We start from the raw sequence: 26,929 nt of genomic DNA on the forward strand, positions 1-26,929 counted from the left end.
TTTATCCAATTTTATACTTTTCTCACTAAATTATACTCCCTCCGTTTACTAAATTATACTCCCTCCGTCCCAGTCATTTGTATACAAATGGTTTGGAAACGGAGGACAAGACATAATAGAAAAATAATATTATTTTTGGTAATTTTGATAAGATTGTGGGATGAGAGAGAAGAAAAAAAGTATATAATTTAGTGAGAAAAAGGTATAAAGTTGGGTAAAGTGGTGGGACCAATCAATATTTAATGGATAAAGTGAGTGTAGTGGGAGTAAGTAGTTGATATAGTTGATTTTTATATTATTAAATTTTTACTATTTTTGATAAGTTTGAAATGTATAGAATTGAATGGGACATCCAAAAAAAATTGTATAGAAATGAATGGGATGAAGGGAGTACTTTTTTTCTCTCATCCCCCTACTTTACCAAAAGAATTGTTATTTTAATATTTTTTTTGTCATTCGTGTCCAAACAATTTATATACAAATGGTGGGAAGTATAGGATGACAACCGGTCGGATCGGATAGTATTTCGTAAGATCTAAATCCAATTTGCTATGTTTCAGTTCGGCTCTGTTTCGGATATTGAAAATAAAGATCCATATCCGATTCTTAGAGTTTTTTCGAGTTTCGAGTTTGATTCGGATACTTGAAAAGTAGTTAATTAAAAATAAATAAAATTATATTACTATACAAATATGTTATATATATAACATGACAAAAATACAAAAATAGTACTTTATACATTGTTAGTAAACAGTCGGTGAAATGGTTAAGATCTTATTTTCCTAGAACAGTGGATAAAGGTTAGGCTCAATTATGTGTGTTCGTTTGTTTAACTAAAAAAATAATACTCTATATAAATATTTATGTAAGAGAAATGTTATTTTCCGAACTTGTTTTTTGTTTTCAAATCTAAAAAATGTAAAAAGACTAAATTACCCTTGCATTACTTTTTTTTCCAAGGGTTGTTTATGTGATTCAGGGGACAATTTTGTTTTTTCACCATATTATTGCTCTGGAAATAAAAAAAAAAACAGTTCTGAAAATAACCCTTTATGTAATTCAATATTAACGTTAAATATAATAGATTTTATTATCAATAATTATCCAACATATGGGTTATAAACATTAGTTTTTTAATTGTATGATATATATAAATTATGTATTATTGTTATAAAATTGTATAAGACTGATTTTGAGCTTCGGCTCCAGTATTAGTTTGGTAAACCTAAAATCCAAATACAGCTCCAAACTATTACGATTCTTAAAATAACATCAAAGTGTATGTTAACCGTTGTGTTTTGTTTATGTTTTCTCATGGCCTTCTTTGTGAGAATATTGATCTATGTAAAAAAGATGTATGTTGAATCGGGTTTTAAAGAAGGAGATGCGAGTTACAATTTCTGAAAGCAGGTATATAAGAGTGATTTTTAACCAAAGATAATAGGCGAAAATGCAATTAACTCCGTAAAACCCCAGTTCATAAGCTTGGCCTGAACCTTTGGATGGACATCATTGTATACTCTAAAACTGGGACAAGGCTTTTGGACATGCTTCTTGAAATTATACTAAACTTATAAACTGAGGCCTGGTAAAGAACATCATAAAGATGTTATTGGATCTTGGATATTCAGTACAGGTATTGTTTTGAGGTGTCTTGTCTTGATGCGACAGCTCATTTCTACAAGATTGAATTCGGAAGCTTATTGAGTGCGGTGATTGTGCGGACTACTTAAAGAAAGCCGATGAACGTCGAAAAGAAGAAATAAAGAAGTACGGAACTACATGGATTTATCGAGTAAATCTAAGATAATTCGTATTTTGGAGAAGGAGACGATTAAAAAACATATGGTTAGATTGGTCCATATGGAGAATTCAGGCCTCGTGAACATACTTCTGGATTATAAGTATGAAGTCCATTTTGTTTCGTGGGACCCAAGGGTCTCTGGACTGTGAGGATGGAATGGCTTCTCACCTTGTAGAGAGACAGGTAAGCAGCTTGTTACTGATGCAGAAAGGGTGAGAGATCCTGTGGAGTTTGTTCAGTGGCTTGAAACGTAAAGGAGTATGATAAGATATTGAATCTGCATTTAGCAATGATAAAAAAATTCAAAATGCATCAAATTCGTCATTTGAGTTTTTCTTTAATCTGAATCCTCGCTGGGCTGAATTCATCTCATTGTTTGTGGATAATAGATTGAGAAAAGGTATAGAGGGAGTGCATGAGGAGGATTTTGAGGTTGCTCTTGACAAAATAATGGTACTCTTCCATTACCTACAGGATAAAGATGTTCTTGAGAGATTCTATGAGCAACACTTAGCTAAACCGCTGTTGTCAGGAAAAAAAAATCAATTCTGACAATACTGAGAGAAGTCTAATTGTTTAGCTCGAGACAGAAGGTGAACTAGTTCGCCTTGAAGTTGGAAAGAATGCTCAGACATAAAAACTTCTCAAGAAACAATGCAGGGGTTCTGTTTGGCCCACAGTGACGAGCTGGTAGACAGGTTATGACTACATGGTCGTGGCCTACCCAGTGCAGTGTCAGTCGCAACCTTTTAGCTGAACTATCAGCTCGCGCGAGAAGTTCTGCTCTTATTATGTAGGAGTACATGCAGGCCGTAGATTGTCTTGGCAAGCTAGCATGGGAACAGCTCCCTTGAAGGCAACCTTTGGGAACACGCAGAAGCATGAGCTTAATGTATCTACTTATCAGATGTGTGTCCTCGTGATGTTCAAAGATGCTGATTGGTATAGCTATAAAGAGATTGAGCAGGCTACAGGTATCCCTTCATCAGATTTAAAGAGCTGCCTGCAATCCTTGGCTTGTGTCGAGGGAAAGAATGTACTTCGAAAAGATCCAATGACGAAGGATAATGGAGAGGAGGATGTCTTTTCCGTGAATGACAACTTCACAAGCAAACAATGCAAAATAAAAGATAGGAACTGTTGTTTCTCAAAAGGACTCTGAATCTTAAAAAATAGAGACAAGGCGGATACTGGAGGAGGACCGGAAACCTCAGATTGACACCGCTATGGCAAGAATGATCATGAAATCAAGGCGAGTGCTGGATCATAAAAAATATTATTGCAGAGGTGACAAAGTATCTGCAGTCCAAATTCTTCCCATAGAGATCAAGAAAAGAATAGGGAGTTTGATTGAGCATTAATATTTGGAAAGGGATGCCACAGAAAGGAACTTGTACCGATATCTTGCCTAAATATACAACTCCAGGATATTTATATCTTTCAACTTGGCCTTTTATAATTGGAGTATATTACTCTTATTTTTTTTCCTTTTAAGGCATCAATTTGTTTGAATCTTTGCAAGTTGTAACTTGTAAGGGATGAATTTCTATACTTATTAATTTTTTATTTTACCCTACATGGCCGAAAACTTCTCTCAGTTGGATAATACCTGATACCCTAATATCAGGTGTTTAGCAGACAAAAGGCTTATATGTGAAAATTATTGACCTAGATATTGTTTTCTTTCTGCCGAAGGCACAGTTACGGTCTTCTGCATTAATCCTGGTGAGAACCAATCTCGTTGTTGCAAAACCAAATAAATTAAAGAACAAGACAAGTGAACCACGAAAAATTGAACGTCTCTTGTTACTATTATTACGAAATGGGAAATAATCAAGTGTGGATGACACAAGTGAGATATCGGAGGAAATTAAATAGAATGTATCTTAAGAAAAAAATGCTAGCCATTTAATTCCCTCCGATCCTCACTTAGGACAATACACAGTAGAAAAATACAGTCTATAAAGAGGAGTTTGAATGGAGTAAGAAGAGAAGTGAAAGGCACAAGTGAGATATTAGAGGAAACTAAACACAAAGCACAAATCTAATAAAAGACAATGCAACATGTTTAGCTCCCTCTAATCCTCACATAAGACTTTACGCTACAAGAGATATATGTTTCTATATATGATGAACAATTATGCTACGACTATTTATAGGCAGCTCAACTCTGTACCTTCATGCATTTTGCCTGGGCAACTGACCATTAGTACAGGACTAGCACACTTTTTTGCTGTATGGTTTGTTTAAATTTTACAGTGCAAACGATGTACAAGTTCTAAGTTCACAATATTCAACAAAACTACAAGTTTTGTTGCCCATAAAATTACATTTTTTCCACTCTTGATTTGGAGTTTGAACATAATTTTATATGATTTTTTTATAAATTTAAACATTAAATAACATACTTGTAAAGTGACCAAGAAAATAGAAAAAATACATTTACAGATGTTAGGGCTTAGGGTACCGATGGTCTTTTTATCTTGGAAGACTTGAAGTTGCAAGGAGCCTATATTAAGAGGAAAGAAATGAAAAAATATTAAGATCGACCACAGTGGGAGTCGAACCCACGACCTTTTGATCCGAAGTCAAACGCGCTAATCCACTGCGCTATGCGGTCAGATGTCTTTACTTTTTTCACAAGAGATACAAGTAAACAAAATTATATGAATGGAGTGGAGGCTATGATTGTTCAAATAGATCTTTCATTAAATTTTGGTTACAAATTTTGAAAATGTTAACCGTTTAGTTGAAATACCAATTTATAATTTATCGGTTAATTTTTAAAAATTAAATAATTTATTGATTATTTATAAAAAATTAGTTAAATAGGATAAATATGTTTGATCGGCTTTTGAACGGTTTATCGACAATTTTTAAAAAATCATCCAATTTCTATAAAAATTATAGCCTATGATTTTAAATTTTATAGTCAATATAAACAATGTCAAATAATATTTCAACCGAAAATTAAGCTTCTTTTTTTCAAATGAAATTAGGTTAAAAATGTAATTCTCACAAATACTGAGGACCACACCTCATTTGACTACCAGCTAAGATTACATGTACGCTTTACAAAATGACAGGTAATAAACGGCCAACATCTAGTTGTACGCTTTGTAATTTTCTCCCAAACATAAACAAAATAAAACAACCTATTTTTCCCATCTTCATTTCCAATTGGGCTAAATGTGCAATCTTGAAACCCTAAAATTTCATTTCTCTTTTCAACAACAAACCCAATTCAAAATCTATCAAATTGGGGGTTTTTTAATATAATCAACATTTAAACTATAAATTTTGAAAAAATATTTGTTACCCCATTTCTTGATTTTTGTAGATATAAAGATTGGATTTTTACTATTTTTCTAGCTGAAAGAGATGGAATTTAGGGTTTCAGATGAAATGTTGGGTGTTATAATGCCTATAATTGTGTATTGGGTTTATTCTGGAATGTATATATTGTTTGGAGGTTTGGATAAGTATAGATTACATTCAAGAAAAGATGAACAAGAGAAGAATTTAGTGCCTAAAAAGACTGTTGTTAAAGGTGTTCTTCTTCAACAGCTTCTTCAGGCTATTGTGGCTATTATCTTGTTCAAGGTATGAATTTTATGTTCTTTTTTGTTAGCATTGCGTGATCTTGCTGTTTTTTTTGAATCTGTGGTGTTTATGGATCTGGGGTTTACAATCTCTGTGTGTGTGTATGAGAGAGAGAGAGAGTACATTGTAGCTTCATGAACCATACTAGGAAAGAATGTTGCTTAAAACTCGATTTGTAAGAATGTGACCTTAAGGTTCATGACTAAATGAATGCGGAAAGGGAGAGGCTATCTTTAGTGTATGTGATCACGGTGTTGCTTAAGACTTGATTCGTGAGAATGTGATTTTTAGGTTCATGACTAAATTAATGTGGAAAAGGAGAGACTAGTTTTAATTTATGTGGGTCGATCAAGGTGTTTTGTCTTGGCTTTTGTTTGAATAAATTGCAACGGATTGCTATGGTTTCAATTAGAGATGTTAATGGATAATCAAATAACTACTTTCGCATTTGTGAATCACTATAGATACTAGATAGTGATTTGCATTGTTATTTTTTTTCTAGAAGGACCTTGTGTTCCAGTCAAATTTGATGTCTTTGTTGTAAAATGCAGTAGATAGCATAAAAATAATTGGAATTATTTTTTCCTCTGTTCAAAAATATTACAATACAACTAATTCCGAAAAGATTGTTTTCGTCGTCCGTCGATAGATATGAGTTTATAGCAGGTTTAGTAAATTGTCTTCCCTCTGGTTTCCTTATTGTTTTTTACATTGTTAGGATATTTCAAGGTTTCCAGAAAGGGTATCGTCTACATGCAATCTTTTGTTTGGATAAAAAATTCAAGTCTACCTAAAAATTCAAGTCTACCTAAACCAAAAATTATTTTAACCAATAAATGTATAATACCTTTTTTACGCACCTTAAAATAGACCAAAATTATATGAACAAGCGATTACTAACAAAGGGAGTTTTTTTTATATAAATACAAAGGGAGTTGTATAGCTGTCTTAAGAAATCTGTTATGTTTATCATTTATCAAGACTGAAAATGAAAATTTGTGAATGCATAGATAGTTGGGGATGACAAGCAGCTCCTTGATTGTTGTTTAAAGAAGGGAAGCACGTGTTGCCTTTTTTTTAGATAACTGTAAATATAGTCTATACTGCCTGCTATTCCTTTTATTTTTCACGTCTCCAAAACATAACTTGTATGTTCCACAACTGATGCCTAGTCTGTTGTCGGTTTGTTGTCTACCAGCATATAATTTCTTGTTTCATTCCGGTCCTGCGTGATTGACAATAATTGTTTTCCTTGTTTGTCTGTCTGTAATTTCTTTTTCTTTATTATTTTCCAAGTTTCAAGTAATCCGTATTAACATTTTTTTGATTATATGCATTGTATCTTATAATTAGTTAAAATACATTTAAGATAAAGTTATAAAAACTCCTTGTTCGTGCACTGATACGTTAATGATAATCTTTGGTTTCAGGTTACTGGGGATTCTGCTGGTGATGCCTCAGGGAAACAGTCTTCCCCCATTGTTCTTGCCAGGCAGTTCTTTACTGCAATGGTGGTCTTAGATACCTGGCAATATTTTATGCATAGATACATGCACCATAACAAATTTTTGTACCGACATGTACATTCTCAACATCACCGCCTTGTTGTTCCTTATGCATTTGGAGCTTTATATAATCATCCGTTGGAGGGGCTTATCCTAGATACAATTGGTGGGGCTTTATCTTTTCTCATTTCCGGCATGTCCCCTCGAGCTTCCATTTTCTTCTTTTCCTTTGCCACCATTAAAACAGTCGATGACCACTGCGGATTATGGCTCCCTGGAAACCCTTTCCATATTTTCTTTAGAAACAACTCTGCTTATCATGATGTTCACCACCAGCTTTATGGCACCAAATATAACTTTTCACAGCCGTTTTTCGTGACATGGGACAAAATTCTTGGCACCTACTTGCCTTTCTCACTTCAGAAGAGACCAGATGGCGGCTTCGAAGTTCAGCCTGTAAAAGTATGCAAGGAAAGTTAAATCATTTGGCTATGGCTGTATCAAAAAGTTAATGTATTGCGGTATCATCAATCTTATTCATTTTGATTTCATGTTCAAGAATTCCTGAGTTGCCAATTGTACAAGTACATATCTAGAGATGCACTGTTGCTTTCGCCAGGAGCTATTGAGGACCTTTGCCGTCCCAAGATTAATATGTAACACAATTATATCTTGAAGTTTATGATCTTGGACCTTGAAACCAGTTTCTGCAGTGTATTTCACTTATTAGTATAGGGCGTGTTTGTTTTTCCTTGTAAGTTGAAAAATGTATAAGTAGGTTATAAGTATGTTCCATTATCTAAAAGCACAACAATTAACATTTGGCATATTGCTATTACTTTTGGGACTTCAACTTCCATTAGAAAAGGATTTTCACAATTTTATCCACCTATTTTCTGCTAAAGAATACTCCACTTGGTAAGAATGAAAAACAATTATAACTTGCAAGCCATTCATGGCTTATATAAGCAAAACAAGTTCGGATGTACCACTTGGATACACACGGTTAAGAAGCAACTTCAGTGATCAGTCGAAAAGAACTGTCACTCTATCAGCCCAGTGAGTTGATGTGCATGGTCAAGTATAAGTGTCGAAAAGAAACAACTTACATGCGCATGGTCAAGAAAATATAAAAACAGAACCCATGGCAAGAAAACGATCTGGAAGAAGCAACTTGGATGTAAGCGGGCTACATGGCCTAAAAAATTATGAACATATGTTAAGGTTATGCAATTACACAAGATGAAGCTCGGATGAACTTTTAAGGGACTTGCTCTGGTTCTTATATTAGGTCTAAGTATGGGTGCTGTGAGAATCAACAAGCACACTCCTTTCATCTGTCCGAATCAGATTCTAACACTGATCATATTAAAACTAGGAGTCCACAAAGAAAATCAATTTTCCCTGTAGACTATGACGATAATGGTCTTTGCACTTTTTTGACGGGGGTATAAAATTCACCTCAGTGATGGCATCATGGCAATGAAAATTTCTCTTGCAAGCAAATGTCAACTGCTTGACAAACACACCTAGATTATACATTCCAAAAGGTAAATGAGTGCTTTTTTAACATACAACATAGAACAGGAACCAGCTTTCCAGTTTATCGTAGGTAAAGTACATGTACACATTTTCGGAAAGTAGATTTACAGAATAAGAATAATATAGAATGAACAATAAAAAATACATGAATCAATTTTAAACCTACCACCCCTATACCACATCAGTACTGCCATTGTTTATGTTTCTTTGCACCTTACAGCAGCTGATCTTCCCCTTCATCTGAGTTCGTCATCATTCTTTAGGTTCACCATAATTTCACCTCGGGGATGTGGAGTTATTATCATCCATGACCCAATACTGTTTGACCGCAACAAGAATCTTCTCAGGTACAAGGGGACCATCTTCATGATCTGTCATCTTAGTATCCCATCTCATTCCTCCAACAATCTTCTGCACTTTGACAACTACTTCAACTTCATCGCGGATAATAACCGAACCTTCTGGCCGCAGAATTCGGTCCATCTCAAGAAGAATATCTTCAATATCACATCTATTAATATATATTTATTATTAGTAGTAGTATCAATTCCTCGTTGCAATGAGCAGCATGTACACAAAGACAATGGTACCGGGACGCAATAATTTGTACAGAAATAAAGCTGGGTTCCAAATAATCTAATGGCCCAAGGCATTTTGGGTAGGGCTGTAAACGAATTCAATAGAATTCAATATCAGTGAGCGCAAGCCCGGCTAAACAGTAAAATATCGTAGTGTTCGGATATGATTCAAAATTAAATTGCGTTAATGTTTGGTCATTTGAGTTTAGCTTAAATTATATGTATGCTCATAGGTATCCTGAGCATTTATAATAACTTTGATTATATGAAGTCATCTATATGTTTTGTATTCAAGTGTCTTGTTCGTGCTAAATGCTAATATCTTTTCGAGCCACTTGGGGGATTCATCCACATTATTACTTCTTGTTCTAGTTCAGATTGTTAATAGTTTCGCCCGCAAATGAGTTTTACGTAGGCTCTTTTAGTTTTTGAATCAAACACCTAGTCAAGCACAGATGACAGACCTCTACTGAATTGCATACCAAACTGCTCATGAACATCCTGGATCATGTAATTTGCTACAACCGATTAACATTGGCCGATCAGGCTTTACTATGAACAAAGGTTTTATTATTTGGGTATACAAAGTACTTGTACCTTAGTTACCAGGTTGACAAGATTATCTAAGTGATTAAAAAAAAACTTACCCTCATGACATGCAACTACATTAAACATTGTGTTTTTGTGCGCCCGTGTGTTGTTCTGTAGACACATTAACAGTTAATTAACGGTTAAAGTATATTACTCTGGAAGTCTGCCAATAGGCATGGTACTGGGGAAGCTGCAAGCATGCTCAGGGCCTACAAATACCACCACCAAAATGGGTATCTATACTATACTATAATAACCGGAATGGGTATAATTTGGTTCAACGGTTATTCCTTAATTTTAGTTATTAAAAAAGTAAATAAATAGTGTAATATATCCACTAAACTACTAAATTGTTAAACTACTAGACTTAAAGTACTTATACTACTAAACTACAATCACAACTTATCCTATTATTAAAAAATAAAACTACTAAATTCTTAAACTACTGGACATGGACATAGTCTACTTATCCTACTAAACTACGACCACATGTTATCCTATTATCTTTATTATTATTTTAAAATTACTATATATTTATATAAATATTTTAAAATTATAATATGAAAGAATAAATAAAACTTTTAAAGAATAACGGGAGCCCGTGCATGACACGTGATTTAAGCTAGTATGCAGATTAACTAGTGTACGCATTGCATGTACAAGGACCTTCATTTAAGATGGATGTAGAATCTTCAATGGGACAATAAAATGAAAGCATATACAGTTTCTCTTACTTACCTGTCTTTGTACAAACTAAAAACCCCACTTGCATGAATGAAGTCATATGTTCTTGGGTATGTTGAGAAACCTTCACACCTGAACAACAAAAGAGTAAGTGGAAATTTATCAAATTATTATTGGTAAAAAAAAAGTATCAATGAGTGGGATTGTCTGCAAAAGTTATAACAGGAGAAAAAAGCTCGAAATCTGTACCAATCATGGTAGATGCCAATCAATCCTCGCTCATATATAACACCAAGAGTATTTTTCTCTGGCAGAGTAGGGACCACATTCATAACCCACAATTTGGGAGATTCTAAAGCAGCAGCAAAACTTCCCAATCCAGCATTCATGTCCATTATGTTGCGGTACCTCCCAGAGTCAATAAGTTTATTTATTCTTTTATAAGCATTCACATGCTTCTTCCAGATTTTTTTGTCCTCCAGGTAAGTCTCAACAGAGATTCCAGAAACAGATCCACTGGTAATTCTAGGAGGGACAGAAAAAAGCCTCTCTGGGAATGCCTTGAGCTCCCCACCACCTTCCTCACTGTTTGATTTGGTAGATCGAGTTATGCATGCCTCCATCTTTTGGTACCTACAATAACACAAAAATGTTATGGAAACTAGGTGTTCGTTTCTCGCTCTACGCACACTAACACAACAGGAAAAAGATTGACCAATGGAAAGAATTGTGCATACGCAAAGGACTCCTAAGACAACAGGAGATAAGATAGCTGAGCAAAGTGTTGATTTAAACAGTGTGCCAGTGCAACTGTTTAGTAAAAGAAAATATTGTACGCATTTTGCGATCTGACATCAGACGCAAGAACATTAATAAATCAAAAGCATGCACATTGTCAACTGCTAAATCATGAATGCTCTGCCATACACATCTTCCTTGTATTTGCATTACTGTGATAAAGAAAATCAGGAAAAGAACCATACCAGACATTGTCTGGGTCGGAGGATTCACAATTATTGACTTGTGAAGCACGACAAGAACCAGTATTCAATTTTTTCTGCCATATAGCTGTTTCACCAAACTCGGCTTTTTTCTCCCAGCACAAAAGCTTCGCAATATCTTCAATCTTTCTTTGTTCTTCCTCGAGATCCTCCTTAGGACGCTGCCACGCTTTATAGTTATTATTCCAGTTAATTGGAGGACCCGAAAGTACCCAGTAGCCACCAGGTCTCAAAACTCGATCAACTTCCATCATATATATTCCATCTGCAGAAAGAGATCAACTGATAATTAACAATACTAGTTGCTACTGTCGTGAATATAGAATTTCACTATCGGAAAGGGGCGTCTTCATGTTTGCTTTACTTAAGCAGATGAATTAAAGATTCAGTACTCACCATTAGCCCCCCATGGGATTAAGCAACGAGAACAGTGGGCCATGTCAAAGGCCTTCGATGGATAAGGCATTTTTATGGTTCCTAAAACACCAATAACAGCAGGTACTCCTCTCTCAAGAGCAAATTGGACTTGTGCCTGGTGGGAGTCCCTTGGTGCAAATGACATAGCTATAACCTTCCGCTTCCAAAGGTATGCACCCCAACTGGCAACCTAAACAACAAAATTAGTTTTTAATGGAAAAATAATTAGAAAAAATACCATAGAGCACAAATGTCAAAAGATCAGGCCGAGCAAATAATGCATGATATAAGAAAGAATTTTTAAAGATGATTAAGAATTTAACATACCCCACAACCGGTGTCCAGAGCAGTTCTTACAGTTCCATTATCCATTGGTATTACAGAAGCAAGCTGATCAATATATCGATCCGCCCCTTGAGGAAACTGTGTCCCTCCACCAGGGAATCTAAAGACATTCCCCTCGTACTGAATCCAATTCTGAATAGCCTTCTCAACGGTTAAGCTCTTATAAGGGGCATTTGCGTAGGGTACATAATCACGACTTTTTGGCCACGGGAAAGGAGTTATATATCCTTTGGGGGCAGGAATAAGGCAGCGTAATTTCTGTTCCTGCGGCGGGCAATGCCTTTCTCGGTAATTCATATTTTCCCTTGGAAACTTCATTGCACGCTTTTGATCTTGGCAAGGTGTATGATCTGTATAACGAGCTTTGCATGGCTTAAATATTTTAATTTTTAAACCAGAATCATCAATCCGACCGTTGTGGTGGGTGTCAAAATTCAGATTTGGAAGCACACTGCAGTCTGCACCAGCCTTGGTCATCTCCAAAGCTATACTGTCTCCTTTCCCAAACCCACTCCTTTGCCATGCTCCCAACAAATAAAAGAAACAGCACAAGCCAACTACTATAAATATAGATACAGAACTCCTAGTCCCCGTAGTTAATTTTGTTGCCATTGTGCACCTGATACCATTACTTGCACAAATTCAGTATATATAAATTATCAAAGAAAAGAAAAACATTATATATGTGTGTTCGTTACTGTTCTTATCTATAAGTAAGCTTATAAACAAGCATTACTGTCCAAAGGACCAAAATACTTTCATATTTAAAATTCATAATTTTTACAATAATACTTCATAGTAGCAACTTCTACTATTAAGGCAAGTAACCTGTGAAATTTTAAAATTGCGTATCCTAAATACGCCCATAACCCCTTTATTATCTAAGGTATGACATTAAGACACTTGAAACTAAATCCCTCTATAAAAAAGTTGATATTAAATACCACTTATGTGAATGCTCTTTTAAGAGCACAAATAGTAATAAACATATAAAATCCAGCTCAATTTTCTTAACACAATGTGAACATTGAGGAGCAAAAGTACTTAACCGCTTCATTCATTCAGATTATCTAATCAAACATACATCATTTATCAAAATAAAACGGAAAATGAAACTCGATAAACAATATTGATGCAAAACAGATAATAACCAAGCAAGAACCATAGAAACTAGAAAGATCACTTGTATACACTAAAAAAGACTCGTCTCTCTCTCTCTGAAAGATCAATTGTATCAAAAAGACTATCTCCCTCTCTCTCTCTCTCACTGTGTGTGTCCAAAGATCAATTATATACAGTAAACATACTCTCTCTCTCTCTCTCTCTCCCTCTCTCTCAATACACAAAAATCAAGTAAAAAAGCTTATATACTAGGCAGAGAGGTTGCAGGTCCAACTATTTAGCAAAAAAATAAATAAATTGCAGGTTCAAGAATTGCTAAAATAAAAATCAAAACTTTACTAAAAAGCAAATAAAAAAGTTGAGAAATTTCATACCAATTTGCATCAGAAAATCCAAAGAAGAAGATGAGCAAGCTACGATTAACTTCAATTGAGCTTTAGAAATCAATTGGAGAAACCCCTAATTAAAAGTTGCAATTTTGAGATATATATGTATACATACAGAGAGTGTGTGTGTGTGTATGTGAGATTATACAAGTCGGGGAAATAGGGAATGTCCCGCGCATTCAGATCCGACATTCCTTATATAAATCTCAGGTAGTATTACATTTACAGCAAGCTTCTTTATTTTATTTTATTATTTTATTATTTTATTATAAAATTATTATCCGTGGTTTAGTTCCAGAAGAGAAGGCTTTGTTTATTAAAATGTGCAATGTGAAAGCGATTTTACATTTTAAAAACCATGTTATAAAAATTAGTAATCGAAATAGATCGGTCAATATACCGATTTATGATTAATCGGAGAATAAATTGAATATATTGTAATATTTTAAATTATAATTAATCTTAATATTTTTATTTTATTAGTAATTTATAAGTTAACATATTTATCATATTATATAATTTATAATTATTTAACTTTAATTAAAATTCAATTTTTTATATATATAAATATTATTTGCAATATACCGATCAAGAATAATACATATGAATTAATGTTATTTTAAAAATCGGATGAGTCACGTGCCTTGAGTAATGAAATCGGAAATTTTTGGAAGAGAAAAAACAATTACTTTAACACTAGTTCCATTCTTATAAATAGTTTATTGGATAAGATACAAGTTCGATCTGGAGCCCAAATATTTTAATCCAGTTCAAAAGGAGCCTGTCAATTTTTTACCCGGTTCAATTTAATAACCCCTAGTGCGGATAGAAAATGATAAATAAATTCATCACGTATAACTTGAATTAATAGACCAGTCGAGTTGATATTATATGATAAGATTAAACTATGGACTAGAAATGGTTTTTCAAATTTAAAGCTAGATACAGACTGAAAATTTCTAGCTAGAATTCTAAAACAAACAACGATAAATATATGTTTAATTGTGGGTGACGATAATTTTTCGTATAAATTGAGTGAAAATCTATATATAAATAATGTTAGCATTCGAATAGAATTAATAATAATAAATTTATAGCTTGCAAGCTATTAGAGGAACAAGTTTTGATGAAGTCTAGAAAGGCTTGCGGTGTCTTCCCACAGTTTTACTTGGTCAAAAAGCTTCAATATTATAAGTAACAACAGAGTTATTACTACTTAGCGTTGTTCTAAAAAGCAAAAATTGGCATTGTTCCGTAAATTAATATTTCAGGATAATTGGTAATTAATTAAATTGATTAATCAGATGTGTTTAGTAAAATATAAAAATAATTAATTTTCGCAAGTTTTTAAAAAAATCGATTATCATATCTTGCAGTATTTTCTGCACAAGGAAATGACTAACTCATTATTTACTCAGAGATACTGAAAATGCGAGGAGTTCCTGAGTACGATTTTAATGGGTTCCCTGTGGTAGTGTAAGATGGATATGTAAAACAATTTTGCATCATATCAAATAAACATAAGTAAACTTGACAACTGGTTGTACTAATAAGCATGCAGAAACATGAAATATAATAAGCAGAAACAAATGTAATGGTTAAGAGAGCAAGCACCCTGTTAACTGTAGTATTTCTAATTTGAAACCATTAGTAGTGTGCAATACTTTCATGACTGTGACTATACAATTTCCGATGGATTCTACCAAGAACAGTAGCAACCTTCTGAAGCAAATCTGCAGATACCTCCAGGGAAGAAACTAGATATTGTTACCATGCACCTTACAATATTATGTAGTGTTACAAGTTGTTTGTAATGTTTATACATCAACTTTGATCTTCTCCCTGTCTTGTAAGAAACAGCAACATGTTACGACCTATTGTGTATGGGATCTGATCCTTTGCGAAATGTTCTTTTGCTTGCTTGGTATGGATCAGTATTCTTGTTTGCAGTCACCGGTTTCTTCTCTGCATTTGGTTCCTTCTTAACAAATTCCTCAAGCATTCTTCGACTGTTAGCCTCTACCCCTTGATGTTCCCTGATCCATCTAAGGGCAAGGTCCATACTTCTCAAGCCCGTAATTTTAACTGGATGAACTGCTAGTAAACCTATGCAGAGTAGAAGGATAAATCCCCTATGAGCACTTAACACCATGTTTGCTATGCAATTGAGAGGAACTATACGTTTCTTGATTCGAAGCAATATAAGAAACTATGCTAGTCTCAGATTGTATGCTTCTGATTTTATGATCAAATTCCTGTACATATAAGCTTCTGATTTGCCTTTTCTGGACTTGAACTTTAAAGTGTAAAGCTGAGAGGGGCCCATAATCCAAGGGAGTTTTAGATTCATTCTAATCATAGGCTCTGCAATCTAAGCAAATTATGATTGTTACAGAAGAATCTGAGTGGAATGAAAAGTGTTTAAATAGCACCCTTGAGAAGCCAAGTATCTTTTTCCATATGTTTCCTTGCATCATTTCCCTGCTTTTGTCTCTAAACCAAGTGTTGGAATAAAGACCACTGCTGTCTCTACACATACCATCTTGCCACCTAATGCATTCTTCCATATACATGTGATGCAAAAGACATGCACATAAATTTTAGAGTAATTGGCAGTTTGTACCCTACTATTATTTTCATTTTTTCGATTTGGACCTATATTATTTTTGCTGTCAGTTTGCACCCCGAACAATTATTTTCGCTTCTTTTTGCACCCCACGGTCGCTTTTCCATCCAACTGTGACGTTAAAGTTAACGGGAGAAGGGGTAAATATGGAAAAACACTTTTGAACGGCTCTTTTGCAATATGTATGTCCTGTATATATATATGCAGCCCCTTTCCATTATGTACTATCTGTGTTCTTCTTCTTCTCTCAACAAATCAGGCCTAAACTCTTTACTCTCAACAAATCAGCCATAAGAAATGACTACAAGATGTTATTGTCTAAAATTTGCAGCACAACAGACGGCTTGGACAACGGCAAATGCGGGTCGACGTTTCTTGGCATGTCCGGATCGCAGGTGCAATTTTTTCCGATGGGTAGATGGCCCTTTGTGTCACCGTGCTCAAGTTATCATTCCGGGACTTATTCGAAGAATTACTAATCTCGAAGAAGAAATCAAGAATTTCGAAGTGATGAATGAAAATGTTGTGGAGATTGGAGGAAAGGGGAAATGGTGTAGCAAAACCATGACTTTTCTAATATTTGTGTATTTTCATTTATTTGTGTTCTGATAAGGAGTAAATATTGGTGTAGCAAAACCATGGATATGTATTGGTGTAGCAAAACCATGGATATGTATTTTCATTTATTTGTGTTCTGATAAGGAGTAAATATATTTGTCATGACAGATGTTTGTAATGAAACTATTCTTAAGTCTCAAGTTTTTAGCTGTTTTTTGTATGTTGTGGAAATTGTATGTTAGGATGTAACTGAATTGTACAATGCAATAAAAAGGAAAGCAAACTTGAAACCGTTAGTATTAACTTCAAACCAACCGAATCCAATAATATTTAAAACATTGCACCAAACTGCAGCCACATAAAACTATAAATGGACCTAGAGTAAATGTTTGGTTTTAACAAAAGACCACAAAAGTAGGTGCATATGTTCATTTAACATTGGTTCTTCACTTCTTTTGCTTTCCCAAATTTTTCTCCTTATGAAGCCTTGTTGCTTCCAAATTCCTCAAAGATGTGAACTTTCGACCTTCGACTGGCGGCACACCCAAATTCTTCTTCTTCCCAGTACTTGGGCCTGGTGCCCTGAAGGGCTTGATAATTCCTCCATGACTGGATGCATCTATATTGGTCCTAGCCTTCTTTGGTGTGTTTTGCACCTCCTTCCTTGGCTCCAGATCTGACTCCTTCCTCACTTCCTTCCTTCCCTTTACAGCTGGGTCCTTCATTGCCTCCTTTTTTGGGTTCTTCTTTGCCTCCACTGTTGGCTTCTTCTTTTCCTTCTTCTTTGGCTCCACAGAAGGCTGTAATGTAATTAAATGAGTTGTTAACTTCAGATGTGTTTAGACATGAATTGAGTTGTAATTGAATACCTTTTTGCAGGTTCTTTTATTGTGGCCATGGCCCTGGCAATTGCCGCATCTTGATGCAACTTTTGAGGTACTTTCTTCCACACCTTCTTCTTTATTCTTTCTCTCCTCATCAAATTTCTGGCAATGAAATAGCTCCAATTAGTCCCAAAATCAGACCATTTGCATAAATAAACCAAAAGCACAGTGATATATACCTTAGCTTCACATGTTCTTGTGTTGTGCCCCAAAGCCTTACACCAAGCACACTGATTTGTTGTGCCACTCCTTTTTAACATTGTTGGGTCATTTTCTCTTGTCTCAACAACATCAGTGGCTGTGTTTCTCTTTTTTTTAGCACTTGTAAACAACATACCAAGCTCAAACTTAGGGTCATCCATATCAGTGAACTCATTAAACTCAGGGAATTGTGTGTTAACCTCATCACAGGAGTCAACAGCCATCCTCTCATCAGTACTGTCAAAACCACCCTCAGAACTTTCTTCATCAACAACTTTTGGTTCTTCACATTCAACTCTATCACCCTCAACTTCATTCAAACCTTCATCATCACCTATATCTGCACTGGTTCTCACTTGTTCTTCTCTGTCCCCTTCATATGCATCATCCCTAACTGCTTCTTTTCCTTTTTTACTTGACTGTGCTTGTCCTTTTTTAGTTTTCTTCTTTGGCTGACTACTCTGACTTACAGGTGGACCATCATCTTCATCAAGCACTACAGGAGTATCAACAGTATTCTTGAACAAGCCCTGTTAGGAAACAATGCACCATATTTGAAAATGCACCATCAAGCAGAATTTATGAAAATGCAATAATTAAAAATTGATAAGGAGAGTTAGATATTACCCTTAGCATTGAGTATCTTCCTTTTTTCCTGGTTCTGAAAGGAGGATTGGGAGGTGGTATTCTCTTCTTCTTCTTTTTAGGACTAATTTCAACCTCACTCTCACTGGAATCCATATTTGAACTATCTCCATTAAAACTCACATCATCTTTCTCTTCATCCCCCTCACAGTCATCTTTCCCCACTTCTTCCTGTTTTCCTTTTGCTTGACACTCTTCAATCATACTCTCAACTCTTTGTATTCTCTCATCAGTGTTAAATTGAGTGAAATCAAAGTCAAGCAAGTCACTATAACTATCTTTGGCAGTGGTATAAACTTGAAGGCACTTAGTGTAAACTAACATATCCAACATGGTCCCAACATCATCATCAAAATCTAATGGATTTATAGTATCAACACATAACTCTCTCTCAGGAAGGGAAAACCACAGATCATATGAACCCTCTCCTATGCCTATTTCCTTACACATTGAGTCCAAATCAACCATTCTAAAATTTCTAAGAGAGCACATATCAAAAAATTTGCATTCCCCGTCAATGTACGCAGTAAAATCTTGACTAAACTCTCCCCCATATAACAGTTTAATGGAGAAATTAAGTGAATAATCTGAAACAAAACCAATTTTGTATACATGTAAACAATAATATCACAACATAAACACATTGTCACAGTTAAAAAAGACCACGAATTGGACAAAAAAAACCCTAAAAACTCAGATGACAAAGTAACCCCACTTGTATAACTGATAACTGAAATTGCTAGATGACAAAGTATTTAGGGACCACAAATTGTTCAATAAACAATAGAAACCCTAAAAATCATGCATGCAAACATATTGGGTTTAATCGATACCATACAAACACTATAACCAGACTTTTAATAGAAATTTACCCCCATATTCTGGTATTTCAGCATCATCTTCCATTATTGGTGCTTCAATCACCGGGATTTCAACTCCTTTGTCCAACACTTGTAGCCAATAATCCTCTGGAACTTCATTCCAACTTATTGTTCTCAAGTTATCATCACTTACTACTCGCATACGGCCTCTCATTTTCTCACAGTTGTCTAGGGTTCACAAATTAGGGGTTTCAATTAGGGGTTCACAAATTAACGGAAATGAGAGAGTGGTTAGGTTTAATTCATGTGGAGTTTGGTTTCCTATTTTTGTTTGTTTTACTCTGTTTTTTTGTTTTTAATTAGTAATTGACTAAAATGCCCCCATTCCCGTTAACGTTAACGGCACAGTTGGATGGAAAAGCGCCCATAGGGTGCAAAAAGAAGCGAAAATAATTGTTCGGGGTGCAAACCGACAGAAAAAATAATATAGGCCCATATCGAAAAAATGAAAATAATAGTAGGGTACAAACTGCCAATTACTCTAAATTTTATTATAATGACAGTTCCCAAGGTTGTCTCAGTTAATTCCTATGCCTTAGCTATGAAGAAAATAAGATGAGTTAAATATTAGACAGCAGCAGCCAAATCTACAGGATGTTGGGTCATAAAGAGGAGTAGAATGGAAAGTATGGAAGAATGGAACAATCTCCCTAAATACATTGACAATAACTTTATGCCAAATGAAGATCTAACTTTAGAATTCCAAGCTCTAATCTCTATGCAACAGGGAAATGAAATAATCATCTTGTTCTGTGTTTATTATTTGCTTTGTTGTTTCTGTGGCCCGATTCACTTATCAATTTTGGTATATCGTATATTCTTCCAAACATTAGTTTCAAGCACAAAGGGAGCCTGGGAGGGGATGAAAGATTCGAACTCATTTCCTTGTCATCGAACTGAATTCCTTGTCATTCGAGAGGGGGATGGGGAACGAGTCTTTGCCTTTAAGCTATCCAGGAAATGTGAATCCTTAGGTTGTTTCAATCTTAGTTTACCCACAAATGTCTGAAACAGACTCATTTTGGTTCTCCTTAAATTCTATTCATTCTCCAGTTATATATTATCTATCTTTTGCCTACTATTCTTGTATGATTACAAACTCCAATTGAAGCTGATTCCCCTGCTTTAGTATTTTGCATAATGAGATTTGGTGGCCATTCTGAAATATAAACAAAAATATTAATAATGGTCCAAGCAATGAATACTTCATGTTAGATATATTGTTAATTAGCTGATAATATGCTTTAGATCCTTCAATTAAAGTTAAAGGAGTAACGGCCTTGTCCTGTGCACTTTTTCACCCTCAATAACCTTTGATGCGCTCAATATCTGTAAACTGTGACTATTAGGATATGTTACTGTCAACCACGCCAAACATACCCAGTACGTTAGTAAATCAATGTTCCCGGGGTAAAATTCTTGAAATAAACAAAAGCTTATCCGTAGGATTGGTGGTAGGCTTTTTCTTTAGTTCATGTACGCTTACGTTGTGCTACGTACTTTTGCATGCTTAATGTACTTATCAGATACTCCTGGCTTTTTCTAAAGTTGTTTACCATTGTGATCTGTGTAGTATGATAACATCAATCTCCCCTGCAAGTTTTTGTAACAAAAGGAAAGTGCAGATTGTTGGTAGTGGAGCTCGGTCCTAAAGTAATGGCTTTCTATTATTTTGTAGCAAACAATTGGGGTCCATGCTTCCAGTTCGATAAACACAAGATTTCGTTTTTATGTGTTAGTTTTTTTAAAGTAAAAGTTTACTATCATTATCATGGATTGATGTATGCATTTGTTGCTGTTTCGGTATTGATCTTCCATGTACCTTCCATAACAATGATCGAAGTATATATAGTTTTGAAATAAGATATTAGACCTTCTCCAACGCAGGCCCAACTCCTGCTTGGAAACCGTGAAATGGATCTGTTTTATCAATTCAGCGTTAGAGCATTAGACAAAAGTTGTCCAGATCACCAGGTCGGGCTCGGCCAAACTTTCGTAACTTCTGTCCTTATATAATATTTTATATTTTTCAACTGTTTATTCCGGTGAATTACTTGCTAGATACCTAATATAATATAGTTACATGGGCCTGGTATTAACACTCTCCATTGAAGCTACTCAGCCAAGTTCCGGTTTTTCTTAGCCGACATGCGAGGGGACCCGGAATGAACAAAAGTTGGGCTCTTGCATTGCTGATGCTCTTAGTTATTATTGGCATGTCCTTGTAGGAGTAATGTAAGGTTTACGTACATCTAACTCTCCACATATCCTACTTGCGAGTGAACATGTTTTAAGTTTGTCCTGGCTTCTCCGGTAAAATTATATCAGAAACATTCCTAGTCTTTGTTTTGTTTCAAACTCATCTGTATGAGAGAGGGAGAGAGACAAGGATGGACACTGCAATCAGAATGTTTCCTATAATAAACCTAAAGAAATACAGATGCTTGTCTACTTTAGGATTATTCCAGACATGCCAAGACTGCTAAATTCTTTGGAGAATATAGCATCTTCCTTTTTCTAGTTCTTCCATGAGTTGATTTAGGTGATGTTCTCTTTACTATTCCTTTATTTTTAACCTTCAGAACAAATGATGTTAGGCTGGCCCATGAATTTTATCTTGAACAGAATGGACTTGAGAGTAGATCATGATTCATGAACAACAGTGATCTAGTTAAGCAGGTAAAGTACTAACCTTTTTTAACATAATACTTGTGTTGCTTAAAAATGATCACAAACGAAGTAATTGTGATATTAAGGTTTATTTCATAGTAGAATCTCAGTCTCTGCTACATTTGATTATCGCATAGTAAGACATTTTCGGAGAACTGTCTTAATAATTTAATTTTCTGGCACTTACGGAAATCTTTCATTTTTTTTTTTAAATCTTGCAAAGTATCGGAGTCTTGCTATGCTATACTCTGTTTTGCCATAGAAAGAAAAATCTTGCAAAATTTCGTAGTCTTGCTATGCTATACTGTCAACTCTGTGTTGCCATAGAAAGAGGATGTAAAAATTTCAGTAATAAACCGAGCCTAACGAATGAAGTGAATACAAAACAGAGGTACATGTAAATGACTTTGAAAATTTACAACCACCACCAATGGATTTGAGGAAAAATGCAAATCTTGAACTAACATCTTCCACCGAATACTCTAAAAATACCATTCTCCTGTGTCTGACATACATACAAAATTAACTTTATTTCTTCATATTTGACAGGTACCTTTCTTCAAAAGGCCTTCCATAACATATGGACACATAACTACTGCACAGGTTCATGAATTATGTTGTTGCTGGCTGGTGGTATCAGGTGGTGATGCTAGTATGGGCGGTGATGCTTCCGAAGCTGATGATGATGATGCCAACACAGGTGATGATGCTAACGCAGGTGATGATGCTAGCGTGAAATGTAGACCCCTAGGTGTTCTTGATTGTATTACTAAAGCAAACTGGGTTGCTGCCACTGCCGCAGCCTCCTGCTTTCACCATTAACATTACGGCGTGAGTATAAACATCTTAAAATGCAGTCTACGACAGGGTAAACAAAATAAATATTAGGAGTATGATGTGCAGAGATTTTAAATATAATTGATTTCTTGATGATAATGTGTTTAAGGTTGTACCAAGATGCTGCCAAATTGAATATTTGAACCATCCTACAATCATGCCCAGCACTTGTTGAATAATTATCTTTCTACATTTTAATGTCACCGTTAACTTGCAATTGCTCAAGTAAGGTAACTTACTATGTCTTTGTATAACGTTGTTGGTCCATTAAGTGCACTCTGTTCTTTTAAATTGTGAAACATGTACAATATTCCCCACCCATGTACCAGTAGTAATGGAAAAAACTGACCACGTAATTTACATTGTTGATAGAAACATACAATGAGCTCTAATCAAATAGGAGTTAAATGTATTTATAACCTGTCTTTGTCTTCGACGTTGCATGATACTGATTGCCCAAGCCATGATGTAGCAGGGCAACAGAAATCCAGTAAGCCGGAGTAAGAACAGCTGTACAGCATCATACAATGTATGGAGTCAATTCAAATACAAGTAAAGCAATAAACATTGTAAATATACTAAATCCTAAAACTTAAATGCAAGAAATTTAAGGTCTACTTACAGTAAAGAAATTAGATTCATCGCTATCTTCATCAGCATCGGTCACAGTTACTGCATGCCTTAATAGCAAGAGAGCCATTAACTGCCAGTCAACCATTAAAAGTTAGAAATATCACGGGCACCTAAAGCTAAATCAAGGTTGTGTCTGATGTGTCGATGGAAGCAAAGAGAATAGGCAAAGCAACCAAGTTCTCTGAATCCCAGGTAAAGTTTCAAATTCAATATGCAGGAACTCACGAATTTGTGACCATAACACTTCTTTGCAAACACCAATGAAGTATAACTAGAAGGTAATACTAACGAAGTATTTTAATCATAAAACCTTTTTGTTTATTTTTTAATTAACAGCCACAAAATGCAGTCTCTCCGAGTAAACTGAACCTTTTCAACCCAAAATTCTACTCCTAAATGCTCATTAAATTAGTTTTTCAGATTGCAATAATTAAAGGCTTACAATAAGAGCAGCTGAACGGAAAAACGAAGCTCCACTGGCATTTGTTGAATTATATTCATCATACTCGGCCTCCAAAATTTGACGTTCTGCTTCTGTGATTGCCAAAATGCGAGGATCATGCAAATCCAAGGGTGTGCCAGATATATGCCATCCTCCCCTGATATCAACAGAAATCAGCATGTCACTATTCAGATTCATACTCGTTCAAATTTCTTGTTTTTAAAGGAAAATAGTTTGCCACCATGTTCCAAATTGTCACAAATAATTATGTTCAAAAATTTAAAATACACTTGGTAATATTATTACACCATACAAAAATATAGAAGTTCAAGTTACCCAATATCGATGGTAGTCTCCTCAGGTCGTGGAGGAGCAGTATAGTCAGGCTGGTAGGTCTGCATATCAACGGCAAGAATATATCATTAAAAGGCAAAGTAAAATCAGGTAACCATTGTATACTCATAACATTTAAGCTGTGGAAACAACAATTACAGACATGACCAAACTCAAATTTCCACAAAAAACTTAATTCCATAATTTTTAATATAAAAATTAAATTTACAAAAGAATAACCCTCAATGCAGAACCAACCTTTAAATTCCCATGCTAAAGGGCTTTAAGTGACATTTATAGAGATTGGTGGCCTGACATGCTAACATGACATTTGGCACCCGAAGTAATCACTAATTAACCCTCACTGTTTTCAACTTTAAAATGACCTAGTCGGTTTAAACCTCAATATTATACACAATGCAGCAATTTATTAGAGATTTATAGTACACAATGCTTTTCCCAGGACATAGCAGTAAATCTTATTATCGAGAGGAAAAAAAAGGTTAAACATAGTTTATCCATTGCAGTATAATACACAGGCGCCTAGAAATGACTATTTTATGTATATTACATTTACTTCCCAAAAAGCATTACTGTACAAGAAGAAAAAGCTTCATCTGGTATTCAGCTTAAACGCTAGACAGAAGAATTAAAGAAATAATAATTATAATGAACAAAAAATGTACCTGATGGCAAATTTCACATGTGATGTCTCCTTTTTCATTGCACCAGTGCTGTACACACTTTCTGTGAGCATACTGCAGAAAATTTGGGCAAACAATGGAATGAATCAGACAGAACATATGAAAGAGAAATAAAACCAAAATCACCATTTACAAAGATATCAGATACAATCAAGCTATCCATTTTACACTCAATCTGGGTTTACTAATTTTATTTTCCTAGTAGAAAGAACAAAAAACAATTCAACCAAGCTACTACGACACCAAAAATTTAATTTCAAATAAAGAGTAAATTTTAAAATCATTTATTCCGGCTCAACCAACAATTATTTCTGCTTCCCAAATTTTCAGTTATTGCCACTTTTAATATATCTTTTACAATCAAGTTCATGATAATCAACATAAAGATCACAACTTTCACAGTTCTTACCTCCTCAATCAATCATTTTCCCTACTAACCAGAACATCATCCAAAAAAGCTAATAAATTTACCTTGAGACTGCCACTACAGTTGCAAGGTGACTCCATATTCGAAATAGCATCCTCATCCTGGCATATACGACACTCAGCCATATTTATAAGAGGCGCTTCCTCATCATTTGCCTCGTCTATTCTCGCATCCAATGCCACCAAAGCAGATGATGAAGCTAAAGAATTGGCCACTGGCTCTATTCCAGAAGATATCTCAGGCTTCACGAGCCGGTTCATATCAACAATTAAATGATCACCCATTTTTACAAACTAATTGAACCCGAGATAGCCCTATATCAATCACAAAGATATGATCTTTTTATCAAAATTCAAGTACCTGAAACCCAGAAAAGCCAAAAAACAAACTTTGACATCAAAAACACCCAAATGAAAAAGCTGATCAAAACAAGAAAACAAACAAATAGGTCTAAAGCTAATGTGTGCAACTATTAATCACAAAGATATGATCTTCATATCAAATTGAAGTACCCAAACACAAAAAAAAGACCAAAAATCAAAATTTTTAATCCAAAAAACACACAAATTAAAAAGCTGATTAAAACAAGAAAAGTGTTTGAATACAATGCAAGTATGGTATATATAAACACAAGATACCATAAATTAATCACAAAGATATGATCTTTATATCAAATTGAAGTACCCAAACACAAAAAAAAGACAGAAAATCAAAAAATTTAATCCAAAAAACACACAAATCAAGAAGCTGACTAAAACAAGAAAAGGGTATGAATATAATGCATGTATACAATATATGAACACAAGATACCTCTAAATTCACCACAAAGATCCAATCTTTTTATCAAAATGCAAGTACCCAAATGTAAGAATGAAATGTCTGTTACAAAAAACTCCAAAAATGAAGAAGCTGATAAAAACAAGAATAATACAGGTGTGAATATAATGTATGTATATATTTACCCGGGGAAGCGCGTTTGCGAGAAGGGGAGGGTCCCACCGAGGAAAGGGTCGTGTAGTTGGTGTAGTTTCCTCCCTTTCTCTTTGTGGAAGAGGGGGAGAGGAAGAATATTGAGTTCACCCTTTCGTCAATCCGCGTTCCCCAGTTATTTATTTCCAACTTGCTTTTCTTTTATTGATGTGTATTTGTATATGCATTTAGTCTAATATAATTTAGAAAACTGGGCATTGATCCGAGGAAAATGTCATGCACCTAAATTTGGTTCGAAATTTTTCCCTAATGCTTTTATTTTATATATTTATTATAATTATAATTGCAGATCAAAATTTCATGAAGACATTTTTTCGTCGATGATTTTTAAGATAATTTACGTTTCCCAAATAAATCTATACTATTTATTACTCCCTCCATCCCCCTCGCTTCTTTACATTGGGGACGGGGGCTCGACACGCCCTTTAAAATTCTTGTTAAATGTAGTTACATAATTTTATTTTAATTTTTTTTCTTCTAGATAAAAATATAATGTTTAAACTTTTATACAAAAAAAGAA

At 34.7% G+C, this 26,929-nt stretch overlaps 3 protein-coding genes, 1 non-coding gene and 1 pseudogene across 8 annotated transcripts; 2 read left to right on the forward strand and 3 right to left on the reverse strand.

The window, feature by feature from the left end:
• The first annotated feature begins 1,460 nt into the window (after positions 1 to 1,460).
• Positions 1,461 to 3,899, forward strand: LOC141713059 (cullin-3A-like; annotated as a pseudogene).
• Positions 3,900 to 4,350: 451 nt separating this feature from the next.
• On the reverse strand, positions 4,351 to 4,424 carry TRNAR-UCG (transfer RNA arginine (anticodon UCG)). Its single transcript has one exon. It is a non-coding gene; the product is annotated as a tRNA-Arg (tRNA).
• Positions 4,425 to 4,908: 484 nt separating this feature from the next.
• On the forward strand, positions 4,909 to 7,750 carry LOC141672957 (sphinganine C4-monooxygenase 2-like). The gene is made up of 2 exons (XM_074479657.1): positions 4,909 to 5,407; positions 6,838 to 7,750. Exons 1-2 carry the CDS (start codon positions 5,186 to 5,188, stop codon positions 7,390 to 7,392), a joined length of 777 nt encoding a protein of 258 aa, XP_074335758.1. The 5' UTR covers positions 4,909 to 5,185; the 3' UTR covers positions 7,393 to 7,750.
• Positions 7,751 to 8,428: 678 nt separating this feature from the next.
• LOC141672964 (putative methyltransferase PMT2) lies at positions 8,429 to 13,798 on the reverse strand. The gene is made up of 7 exons (XM_074479669.1): positions 13,567 to 13,798; positions 12,053 to 12,689; positions 11,705 to 11,915; positions 11,291 to 11,573; positions 10,557 to 10,940; positions 10,362 to 10,439; positions 8,429 to 8,965 (listed from the first exon to the last, which is right to left on the reverse strand). Exons 2-7 carry the CDS (start codon positions 12,680 to 12,682, stop codon positions 8,731 to 8,733), a joined length of 1,821 nt encoding a protein of 606 aa, XP_074335770.1. The 5' UTR covers positions 12,683 to 12,689; positions 13,567 to 13,798; the 3' UTR covers positions 8,429 to 8,730.
• An 8,547-nt stretch (positions 13,799 to 22,345) lies between these two features.
• Positions 22,346 to 26,536, reverse strand: LOC141672974 (uncharacterized). 5 transcript variants are annotated; one of them, XM_074479695.1, is made up of 9 exons: positions 26,382 to 26,535; positions 26,230 to 26,298; positions 25,464 to 25,733; positions 24,975 to 25,046; positions 24,292 to 24,350; positions 23,956 to 24,112; positions 23,503 to 23,583; positions 23,301 to 23,390; positions 22,346 to 22,849 (listed from the first exon to the last, which is right to left on the reverse strand). In XM_074479695.1, the coding sequence occupies exons 3-9, from the start codon at positions 25,701 to 25,703 to the stop codon at positions 22,649 to 22,651; spliced, it is 900 nt and encodes a 299-aa protein (XP_074335796.1). In that variant the 5' UTR covers positions 25,704 to 25,733; positions 26,230 to 26,298; positions 26,382 to 26,535; the 3' UTR covers positions 22,346 to 22,648. The 5 variants fall into 5 exon arrangements, with proteins under 5 accessions (XP_074335796.1, XP_074335786.1, XP_074335804.1 ...); XM_074479685.1 differs by having other exon boundaries at positions 25,464 to 25,779; XM_074479703.1 differs by lacking the exon at positions 26,230 to 26,298 and having other exon boundaries at positions 26,382 to 26,536.
• Positions 26,537 to 26,929: the final 393 nt, after the last annotated feature.

Source organism: Apium graveolens, chromosome 1, assembly GCF_009905375.1.
Source record: "Apium graveolens cultivar Ventura chromosome 1, ASM990537v1, whole genome shotgun sequence".
NCBI classification, from domain to species: Eukaryota; Viridiplantae; Streptophyta; class Magnoliopsida; order Apiales; family Apiaceae; genus Apium; species Apium graveolens.

Coding starts and splice junctions, on each gene's coding strand:
- LOC141672974 (XM_074479703.1), bottom strand. CDS start 25,703: ATGGGTGATCATTTAATTGTTGATATGAACCGGCTCGTGAAGCCTGAG. Junction 23,391..23,502: donor ATGAATCTAATTTCTTTACT/GTAAGTAGACCT, acceptor GATGCTGTACAG/CTGTTCTTACTCCGGCTTAC. Junction 22,850..23,300: donor AACGTCGAAGACAAAGACAG/GTTATAAATACA, acceptor TGGTGAAAGCAG/GAGGCTGCGGCAGTGGCAGC.
- LOC141672957 (XM_074479657.1), top strand. CDS start 5,186: ATGGAATTTAGGGTTTCAGATGAAATGTTGGGTGTTATAATGCCTATA. Junction 5,408..6,837: donor TGGCTATTATCTTGTTCAAG/GTATGAATTTTA, acceptor CTTTGGTTTCAG/GTTACTGGGGATTCTGCTGG.
- LOC141672964 (XM_074479669.1), bottom strand. CDS start 12,682: ATGGCAACAAAATTAACTACGGGGACTAGGAGTTCTGTATCTATATTT. Junction 11,916..12,052: donor CTCTGGACACCGGTTGTGGG/GTATGTTAAATT, acceptor TTTGTTGTTTAG/GTTGCCAGTTGGGGTGCATA. Junction 11,574..11,704: donor AATCCCATGGGGGGCTAATG/GTGAGTACTGAA, acceptor CTCTTTCTGCAG/ATGGAATATATATGATGGAA.